Source organism: Pogoniulus pusillus, chromosome 14 (assembly GCF_015220805.1).
Source record: "Pogoniulus pusillus isolate bPogPus1 chromosome 14, bPogPus1.pri, whole genome shotgun sequence".
In the NCBI taxonomy this organism is placed as follows: domain Eukaryota; kingdom Metazoa; phylum Chordata; class Aves; order Piciformes; family Lybiidae; genus Pogoniulus; species Pogoniulus pusillus.
In genome coordinates this window covers 31,494,406-31,505,000 of record NC_087277.1, presented here as the reverse complement: position 1 = coordinate 31,505,000, position 10,595 = coordinate 31,494,406, and the positions used below count along the sequence as shown (strand labels likewise).

The window sequence follows — 10,595 nt, the reverse complement described above, 5'->3', positions numbered from 1 at the left end:
ATAAGTAATTGCTGCTGAATCAAATCTCTCTCCTGGTAGGATTTCAAAACCAACTGAGCAGACATTGCCCAGTTCAGTGTGCTTCCTTGGAAAGAGCTGCTGTGAGTCTTCAAGGCAGCCTAGGCTGAAATGATAAGCAAAGGGCCTGTGGCACTGATGATGGCACGAAAAGGTTGAGAGCACCTCTGTTAATAGCAAGATGAAGGTCTGTTTTTCTGCAAGGGATCGTGGGCAGAGAGGCACAAAGCTGAGAAGAAAAGGGAATGTGAATTTTAAGAACAGCTGAAGCCAGCAGGAGAACTCTGTCTACAGTCACTCAGAAAATAAGAAGGGGCTGGAAGAACACAGATGAGCCAAAGTCCTGCCTGAATTAGCACTCCACCAAACAACTCCCAGTCAGGAAATGTGCCGAGCGAACAGAGCAGCCGCTCTGAGCCCCTGATCAGCACCTGAGGCCCACAGCTATGTTATCTGGAGGTCTCCAAGGCCTTGAGCAACCTGGTCTAGTAGGAGGTGTTCCTGCCCACGGCAGGGTTGTTGGAATCAGATGATCCCTTCCAACCCAAACCATTCCATGAATCTATGAATGCATCTAGAGGAGCCTATCCCACAGGTGAGATGATCCCTGGAAATACCACCCATGGTAATTCTGGCATTCAGGCTCCTATGCTTTAGGACAAAAGTTAAATTCACTGATTTTGTCCTAAAGTCAAATTCAAATTAGTGAATCCTCTCTTTCATAAATGAAGGGCTTCTTTAGACAAATCATCCTCACAAAGAAAGCTGCAGCTGGTGGACTATGTGAAGAAGAGGAAGTGACCTGGACTTCACCACCTTTTGTGACTGGGCACTGTCTTCAAGTGCTGCTAAAGGAGCTGGGTTTGAGACCATTTTAGACACCCATCAGCAATACTGGATGCAAGAAAGTGAATGTGAAATCACTGAATCAAGGAATGGGTTGGGTTGGACCTTAAAGACCATCTAGTTCCAACTCCCTGTCAGAGAGAGGGACATCTTCTGCTAGAGCAGGTTGCTCAAGGCCCCATCCAACCTGGCTTTCAACACTCCCAGGGTTGGAGCCTCCACAAGATCTCTGGACAACCTGTTCCAGTGCCTCACCACCCTCCTGGGGAAGAATTTCTGCCTAATCTCAGTTCAGTTTCTTCCAGTTTGAAGCCATCACCTCTTGTCCTGTCACTCCATGCCTCTGTAACATGTCCCTCTCCAGCTACCCTGGAGGCTCATTCAAATACTATAAGGCTGCTCTAAGGTCTTCCAGGAGCCTTCTCTTCTCCAGCCCCAACTCTCTCAGCCTGTCTTCACAGTGGAGGTGCTCCAACCCTCGGATCATCTGCATGGCCTCCTCTGGACCTGCTCCAACAGTTCCATGTCCTTCTTGTGCTCCAGAATGGGACTCCAGGTGGGGTCTCATCAGAAGGAAGCAGAGGGGCAAAATGCCCACCCTTGGCCTGCTGCCCATGCTGCTGGGGATGCAGCTCAGCACACAGCTGGCTTTCCAGGCTGCAGGTGCCTATTGCTGGCTCATCTTGAGCTTCTCACCCAGCACTCCCAAGTCCCTCTCCTCAAGGCTGTTCTCTATCCACTCTCCACCCAGCCTGGATTTATGTGTGGAATTGCTTTGACACACATCAGACTTCTTGCCCTTGTTGAAATACATGAGGTTGGCATGGCCCAGCTCTCCAGGTGCCTCTGGTGCCTTCCCCTTCCCTCTACACCACACAGCCTGGTGTCATGGGCAAAAGTGCTGAGGGTGCCTCAGTCTCTCCCATTATGCAGTCCTTCACACAGCTGTGTTACCCTCAGACTAACTGCTCTCTCTAGTGAGTCAAGAGAAACACAAAAGAGACTCTTGACAGTGAGGATGGTGAGACACAGGAGCAGGCTGCCCAGGGAGGCCATGGAAAGTCCCCTGCCTGAAGGTGTTCAAGACCAGGCTGGATGGGGTCTTGAGCAACCTGGGCTGGTGGGAGGTGTCCTTGCCCATGGCAGGGGGCTGGAACTGGATGATCTTCAAGGTCTCTTCCAACCCAACGCTTTCTATGAATCTATGAAGTGTGATGCTCAGCTCACTGCTATAGTTTCGCTGTCTCCCTGTTGTAGCTGGAGAGAAACGCTCTTCCAAATGAAGGATCTTACTGCTGTTGCCTTGTCCTTTATGCAAACGTGTAGGACAGGACAAATGGGCTTTGGCAGAGTAAATGCAGTTCCCAGTCCTGGAAATGCTGGTGAAACTAGGGTGATACCTGAATGTCAGGGACCCCAGTGAGGCTTCTGAAGTGCATTTTCAAGATTGGGTTCCAAAGAGAGAAGAAAACACCACCCTTGCAGTGGAATTCAAGAGCAGGAGACTTCACACATAGCATAGTGAGTCACCAGGGATCCAGCTACAGAAAAGCCTTTGCGCAAAGAATGATGCAGAACGATCGTCCTGCTGGCTCAGAACATGTGCGCTGCTAGAAGAACTGCAGCCCAAGCAAAGCTTGCTTGGCAGCCTACTTCCAGAAAGATACTCTTAAACAATTCCTAGTGACCTGCCAGCCAAAGCAAGGCAGGGAAGAAAACAGAAAACACTGCTGTGGAGCAGGCACTGGAGGACTTCTCAGTCCACAACTGCTTTTCTGCAATGAGTGATTAAAATAATCTGTTTTTTCCACTCGCTATGACTGCTCCATTATGTATCATTAGGGAATAGAGATTTATGCATGCAAGTATTTTCCAGGCAACAAAAGGGGGATGTCAGGGCTGTTTAGCATATGGCTAAAGAAAAAGGGAACAAGGAGATTCTACTAGCTGGTTTACACAGTGGGCTTTGCCCACAATGGGCTAATTAACCTTAAGAAGATGCAAGATGAAAGGGGGTAAGAATTGATCTCAGTTGGCTGTGCACTGTGTCTGCTTTGGTACTAATGACAGAAAGGATGTTTGGTGAAAATTAGCACATCTGAACATTGAATGGCTGCAGACTACTGGCCTGTAATAGCACCTCGTGTGTGACAAACAGGACCACTGCAAATTCTGAGCCTACACTGATACTAGGCAAAGAGTGCCAGAGAACATTCGCCGAACCCAGAAACTAAACCATCTGTGAGGTTAAACAGTAGAAGAGGGCAAGGAATCACAGAAGGCTGGGGGTTGGAAAGGACCTCTGAAGATCTGGTCCGATCCCCCCTACCACAGCAGGCTCACTCAGAGTAAATCATGCGGGAACACATCCAGGTGGGTTTGAAATGCCTCCAGAGGCAGACTCCACAACCCCTCTAGGCACTGTTTCGCTCTAGTACAGCTAGCATTCTTCTAAGCAACTCCTGAGCACAGCTGAGAGGCTGTCACAGGTTCACAACCATTCTCAAGACTCACTTTGCATCAGGACTGGTTTGGAGAGTAAAAGAGTGCAGTAGTACCTTCCCAAGCAATTTTCATTTAGTTGCATACACAAAAGTTGAGCTTTCTGGAGTTCAACCTAACAGAAGCTGTTTAGCAAAGCTCTATGGACAAACCACAGGTTGCCCAAGGAGGTTGTAGATGCTTCCTCCCTGGAGGTGTTTGAGGCCTTAAGCAACCTGTTCTAGTGGGAAGTGTCCCTGCCTATGGCAGGGGGTTGGAACTGGGTGAGGTTTGAGGCCCTTCCAACCTAAACTGTTTTATGATTCTATTCTATGATTCGTATCTATGAACAGAAACCAGCCTCCTTTGGACCTGGACACCATGTTCCATGAAGAAGAAAATACAGCAACTTCATATTTCCTTTATATGCACTCTCTCTCTGTGCCAATAACTATTTGAGAAAAGCCAGAGGGCACTCAGCCAAAGAGTCCATGTGGAAAGAAACCCATTTGGATCTAGTGAAGAGAAAACAAGATGCTCTGACCACCACTTTGGGAAATAACATCATCATCACCAAACAAAGTGGGTGCAGAGAAGGCATTGCTGCAATTGTAGCCTAACAGCACTGCTGATTGAGCCCTTATCTTACTTGAAGTTTAGAGACCAACAGCAAGCAGAGCCACTGGTTAGAAAGAGGTGAGGAGTCTCACTCAGCTCCCCAACTCTCTGTGCACACATCTGATATGAAGCTGCAGTTAGAAGACAAAGGGGAGAGCTTCAATCTGTAAGGCTGAACTCTGGAGCCTACCACGAGGAAATAAACAGGTTTGTTCTTTGAGGACTAAATCAGTCTGCAGAAAACTCTATTCTTTAGTTACAGTGAAACTGCTTGCAAGAGGATGTGATTTGCAATACAGAGTCAAAACAGATGCCAAGCCTGTTCCATGTACAGTCCCGACTTTACAGGCTAGGGGGAGGAGATGTTCAGCAGCTCCTGGCATCTGAATCCAAATGAAAGCTGCTAAAAAACACCTTCTTATCAAAACCCTTCTTATCTTAGCAGGCAAGTGCTCAGAAATGTAACAGAGGCTCTTGGGCAGTGTTTTATTGCAGGGATTTATTCTGAATGAAACAATGGGTTGGGCTGCTCTGCAGGTGGGACGAACACCTAGTGCACCGATAGCGCACCAGTGCTTCACCAGGCCTTACTTTAAATATTGGCATACAAAATACTTACACACAGAAACCCAACTGCAGCTACGTCCTAGAGAAAGGGCCTTCAAAACAAACCCACAAGATGCACTGCAGTGCTATTGCTCTGTTGCCTGTGTCACAGAATTAAAACCATTTCTGCCAGGTTTCAATTTGAATCCTCTTTTGTGTGTGTGTGAAATCAGAGGGATCATCCACGCTCCAGCAACAACCAAGATCTGTACTGAGTGAACCTCGGAGCAGAATGTTTTATCTACTGACACCAGTCCCATGAGCGTGACATGAACACTGAACACGCTGTGTTTGAGAAGGGGATGCTTAACTAGGCCAGGCGATCGAATTAGCAACATGACAAAAAATCATCCTCTTATAGACTTACTGTTTGAATTTTGTGGAAATCCAGGTAAGGAGGATGGACCGTTCATTCCGGGCAGAAGAACAGGAGGAAGGCCAGGGAGTCCTGGATAAGCTGCTGGCAAACTGATCCCGTGAAGAGAACTGCTGTCCATCATGCCTGGCTGTTGTACCGTTAACCCTAGCACGTCGGTGGCCTTCTTGATGCGATCCAGTTCTTGCTGTGCCATCAGCTGTCTGACTGTCGTAGGAGCTAAGTAATCTTTCTCCCGATCCAGCTGACTTCCCACAGTCTCTCTCACTTTCGTGATGTGTTGTTTGGAAAAGATGTGATCTCTTATGGACAGGCGTGCGGAATATTTCACCCCACACAGAGAACACTCCGGCTTCGTCCCGTCGGGTCCGGTCTGGTTTATCATGAATGGCTTCCCTATATTGATCTTGAACTTCTTTTCTTTAGCCCGGGCATTCTGGAACCAGACCTGGACCACGCGCTTGGGCAGGCCAATTTCGTTCCCTAGCATCTCACATTCCTGCATGGTTGGAGTCCGGTAGTCACTAAAACAAGCCTTGAGAACTTTCAGCTGGAGGTTACTCATCTGCGTTCGGAAACGTTTGTGGCCTGGCCGGTCGCTGTTCTTGGATTTGAAGGGATTGCTGGCTCCAAAGGGGTTGGGAGAGCTTGGATCAGCTATGCTGGAAGTCTCGCTGCGGTCGGCATTGTCATCAGGGTCATCGGTGATGTAGTAGCTTTGGTCGTGGTCCCCGTCTTTTTCACTGAAGTGTATTGAGGGGCTAGTGAGGGAGAAGAGGAACTTGTCCTCGGTGCCCTCCCCAGTAGGGGTGGTGGCAGCCTTTGGCAGTGCATCGGTCACCAGCACTTTGGGTTCTTTGGGTGGCGATGCAGGTTTGGCATCCCCTGCTCCACCAGTCGTGCTTTCCATTTCATTGTTCCCCTCGTCCCCTGTTGTGGCATCGCTGATTGCTGTGTTAATTGATGATGTCTCATCAAAGTCAGGCTTGTTTTGATCATATCCGGAGTCAGCCGGAGGGGCATTCAGATTTTCAATATCCTCATTAGACTCTGCTTTAAAAGAAGAAGGACTCAAAAGGTTCTTGGGTGACATCTCTGCAGTCTTGCTAACAGGGGTTGACACAGTGGAGGCTAACTCATTTTCACTCGACAGTTCCGTTTTTGCTAAGGACAGGGATGGGTAATCAAAAAACATGTACTTCTGTGGGCTTTCTCCTCCATCTTCAGTGGATATCAAAGGACTCGGAGGCAAACTGTAACCGGCCTGCTTCCCCTCGTTCCAGTGCCGGGAGCGAATGTGGCTTTCCAAAGCAGATTTTGCTTTAAAGAGAGCTCGACAAAAAGGGCATCGTTTGTGGGACTGGGCTGGGCCAACCGCACGGAACTGCCCCTTTCTCTCTCGGGCCCTCGTGTTCTGAAACCAGACTTGTACAACCCTCTTTTTCAGTCCCACTTCCCGTGCAATGTGATCTAGCATCTTTCTGGTGGGGTTGGAATCTAACAGGTACTTCTCATAGAGTATCTCCAGCTGCTCTGGAGTAATTGTGGTTCTTAAACGTTTATCGCGGTGCTGATCTTCCCCACTGTTTCCTCCCTCTTTCTCACTACAATTGTTGTCTTCTTTATCGTCTAGTTTTCGCTTCAGGGAACCAGAAACTGTAGCAGGGTGTGCTGTGTGTGATGAGCCAGTCTGTGGTGGCATCTGAGCCAGAGAACTGTTAAGTAACTGTCCTGTCATCAACGGATTGTTGGGGTCGAATATCATATAGGGCATATCCATGGGTCTCTCTAAAAACTGTGAGTGAAGAAACTGGTTTTGGGCTGCTAGGAAATGCATGTGCTGGTGCTCCTGCCAAAGTTCTAGAGTCGGGAAGGCAACGGTACACTGATCGCATTGGTACTGTAACAGCTGAGGAGGTAGACTGTTCTGCAGAGAAGTCATAGAGATTGGTAAAGGGCTGGAAGGAACAGGTGTGGTCTGGGATGTCGAAGGAGGTCTCCCTACTATCTGCGATTGTTTTGGTGGCTGTGGTTGAGAAGCTGGAGGCTGAGGGTCAGAAGAATTGACTGGTGCAGACTGTGCTGGTTTGGCGCTTTGGGCAGTTGTATCAGCTGGCTTAGAAACAGTTTCATTTTGTTTTGGTTTTTCTGTGGACTCTGGTTTGGGAGAAGCTTTCTCGGGTTCTGGTTTGGGTGATGGAACCAAAGGAGTACTGGAACCAGAGCCAGAGCTTGCTGTTGCAACCGCCACTGGGTTCTTTGATGAGTCGCTTTGGGCAGAAGCTGTGCAGTTCTTGTAGACGGTTTGATCGGAAGCATCCATAGAGTCCTCAGTTTGGCTTTCATCCTGAGCATCATCATCTTCATCCTTGTAGCACTGCTTTTTCTGGTGTGTGATCAGATCAAAGATGCGAGGGAAAACCACGGTGCACTTTTTGCACTGGTACTGCATGTTACTAGTCCGGATGTAGCGCTCGTTGGTTAGCTCCCTCTTCTCGTTATCTTTGGCTTCCGCCTGGTTCTCATAGCTCTTGCGAGCTTTCTGCCGTGCATTTTGGAACCACACCACGATCACTCGGGTGGGGAGGTTCAGCACAGTCGAGAGCTGCTCGATTTCATCATCCTTTGGATAAGCGTTTGTGTCAAAGAAGTCCTGGAGAACGCGAAGCTGGTAGTCAGTAAACCGAGTCCGAGAGGATCTCTTGCTGAAGGATGCATCAGACTTGTAAGGTTCTACAGCTGAGGGCTGAGGATCTATCCTGATGTCTTCCAGCACCGTTATGGGGGGGTTGCTGAAGTTGTAGGGAGAGTCTTTGTTCCTCTGCCGCTCTTTGAACAGCGTGTTGCGAAACCAGTGCTTGATAACTTTCTGTGAGAGACCGGACTTCTCCGCCATCTCTTGGATCTGCTCCTCACTCGGAGAGTTGTTGATATCAAAATAGGCCCGCAAGATCTTGAGCTGGTCGTCTGTGATTCGGGTGCGTGGCCGCTTGAATTGAGAGTGCCGCAGGAAATTGGGATCCAGTCCCAGCTGCTGCTGACAAAGCTGGGTAAGATCTGCAGACAAAGTATCCATTGGTGGCAGCTGGAGGGCGAGCTGAGGAGGCAACGCAGGATGCTGCACTGGCTGCATCATAATTGGAGGGAAAATTGGGAGATCAAGTGACACAGGAAGCTGGACTTGAGGCGGGGCTGAAGGTGGCGGTGGTGGAGGAGGAGGCGGTGGTGGAGGAGGAGGCGGTGGTGGTGGTGTAGGTGGTGGAGCTTGCAAGGGAGTGGGAGTTGTGTTTTGAATTTTTCCAGCCCCAACTGAAGAAGGCTGAGAGGGGGTTGGAGGAGGAGGAGGAGGAGGTGGTGGTGGAGGTGGCGGTGGCGGAGGCGGTGGCGTCTCTGGAGAAGATGGAGAAATGGGATAAAGTTTGTCATAGGCCTCTCGGTACTGGCGGGCAAACTTCTCTAGCGCTCCGTAGGGAAAGAACTGCCCATGCACGTGCTCTTGATGGCTCTTCAGGATCAGAATGTTGGAGAAGAGCTTACTGCAGGTTCCACATTCCAGTTTGTCTGTGTTCTCACCTTCACCACTCTTGCTTTTTTTCTGCACTTTTTGTCTGTTCTCATTGTATTGGATAACCAACTCAAACCCAAAGTTCTCCAGCAAAGCCTTGGCTGCATTCCCCCTCGCCCCAGAAGCTATTCTAGGTGGCAGGATGGCTGATTCCGAGGATTTGATCTTCTTCATGTCTTTGTTTTCTTTTAGTCCTTCATTCTCATTTGTAAACTCTTGCTTTGGCTTCTCTTGTTTCTCAGACATGTCTTCTGATTCCTTGTATGACGGCATATCCTTTATCAGCTGGCAGTCTGTGCTTACTAAGGGATTCTGCTCTGCTTTCATCAGCTTGCTACTTTGCTGCTGCTGTTTTTGGGACTGAAGTTGGGGCTGGGTGGATTGATACTGTTGTGCTTGCTGCTGCAGTATCTGTAGCTGGGTTTGGCCAACATGGTGCTGAGTTTGTATTTGCTGCTTCAAATCTTCTAGCAATGACCCTGTCATGCCAGCCATCCCAGGCATACCGAAGGTGGCAGAACCAGGCAAGCCCAAGTCTGGGCTTAAGCTAAATTCTGTCCCGGGTATATAGAATGGGAAAAGGAACTGAGGCTGCTGAAACTGCAGCAGTGCTTCTGGCGTCATTGGGAAGTGAGGCAAAAAAGCTGGGTTTAGAAACTGGGGTTGAAAGAACGCAGCTTGCTGTTGCAGCTCGTGCTGTAGCTGCATCTGAAGTTGTGCTGGTGACTGGGGTGGGTGATGTGTAGGCTGAGCAGAAATTAATTCAGAAGCTTGCTTTTTATTTAATTCTTTGGCATCTAAATGTGTTTCTTTGCTGTTAACTGCTGGTAAGCTCATAGATTCTAGCATTCCTTGACCAGGGCTGTTAACATTCCCTACCACGCTATTTCCGCTACTGATATTCCCACTTGGTTCCAGTTTTGCAGCTCTTGCCTTTGTCTGATGCAGCACAGACCTCATATGGATTTCCAAGGTGGAACTTTGGCTGTAGGCAACATTACAAATGCTGCACTTATAGGGTTTGTTGTCAGTGCTGCTGTTGGTTTCTTGAGGGACAGGACTGGACGCTTCCTGCAAAACCTTTTTGAGTTTGTGTAGATGGGACACTGAGTTGTAGTGGACCAAGAGGATATTCTTTTGGGTGAAAGACTCCTTGCAAACTGTACACTTGTACGGGCGAGAGGGATCTAGAAACTTTTCCATAGTAAAGTTTGGCCCTTTTCTAAAAGGCAAGGTCCGCTTTGGTTCTGAGCCCAGATCATCTGGAATGGAGCTGCTGTCGCTGCCCACAGGACTTGCTTTACCTTCCTGCTCCATCTCATAATCCCTTTCCATTTCCTGCTCTAGCGCATGATCATCTTGTGCCATACCTTCACCTTCTGCCCAGACCTCACCATTGACAGGTAAAGATGCACAGAGCTGCTGGAGTTCAGCCTCGTTGAGCTCAGGATGGCCTGCTTCCAAGTGTTTTTTTAAAGCCTGGAATGTTCGGAAGCTACGCTGGCAGAGGCTACACATGGTGGCTGCCCGGATGGCGTGGTACTGGGAATGTATCTGAAGCTTCTGCATAGTCTTGAAAGCCAAGCTGCAGTGGTTGCAGCGGTACTTATAGACGTGGCGGTCAGAGACCGATAGCTGCTGCTTCTTCTGCTGCTCGCCCAGCTGCTCCACCACGGACTCACCAGGCTTTGTGTCCTTGCTGGTGCTCTTACTCCAGTCTGCTGTCTCAGTAGGCTCCTTAGGTGGCTTCTGCTCCTCGGTCTTAATTTCCATTCCAGTTTTTGATTCGTCCATCCCAGGGGTACTTTTCTCATCCACAGGACTTCCACCTAATGACAGAAAGGGGAGTGTTTGTCACACAAGGGTAAGAGAATAGCACCTAGTGTTAGTTGGGGGAGCTTTGTTCATTGGCCACAAGAGGAGCAGCTGAGGGACCTGGGGTTGTTCAGTCTGGAGAAGAGGAGGCTGATGTTCTCTACAGCTCCCTGAAAGGAGGTTGGAGTGGGGTGGGGGTTGGGCTCTTCTCCCTAGCATCAGGCAATAGGATGAAAGGAAGTGGTCTGGGATTGGAACAGGCTGCTCAAG

The 10,595-nt window shown here is 49.1% G+C and overlaps 1 protein-coding gene across 4 annotated transcripts in view; it reads right to left on the bottom strand.

The window, feature by feature from the left end:
* Window positions 1-10,595, bottom strand: part of ZFHX4 (zinc finger homeobox 4) — a 191,555-nt gene that overhangs the window by 6,344 nt on the left and 174,616 nt on the right. For all 4 annotated transcript variants that reach the window (XM_064154759.1, XM_064154762.1, XM_064154760.1 and 1 more), the window contains exon 9: window positions 4,937-10,339. In XM_064154759.1, coding sequence (XP_064010829.1) covers window positions 4,937-10,339 — 5,403 coding nt within the window. The remainder of the gene's footprint in view (window positions 1-4,936; window positions 10,340-10,595) is intronic.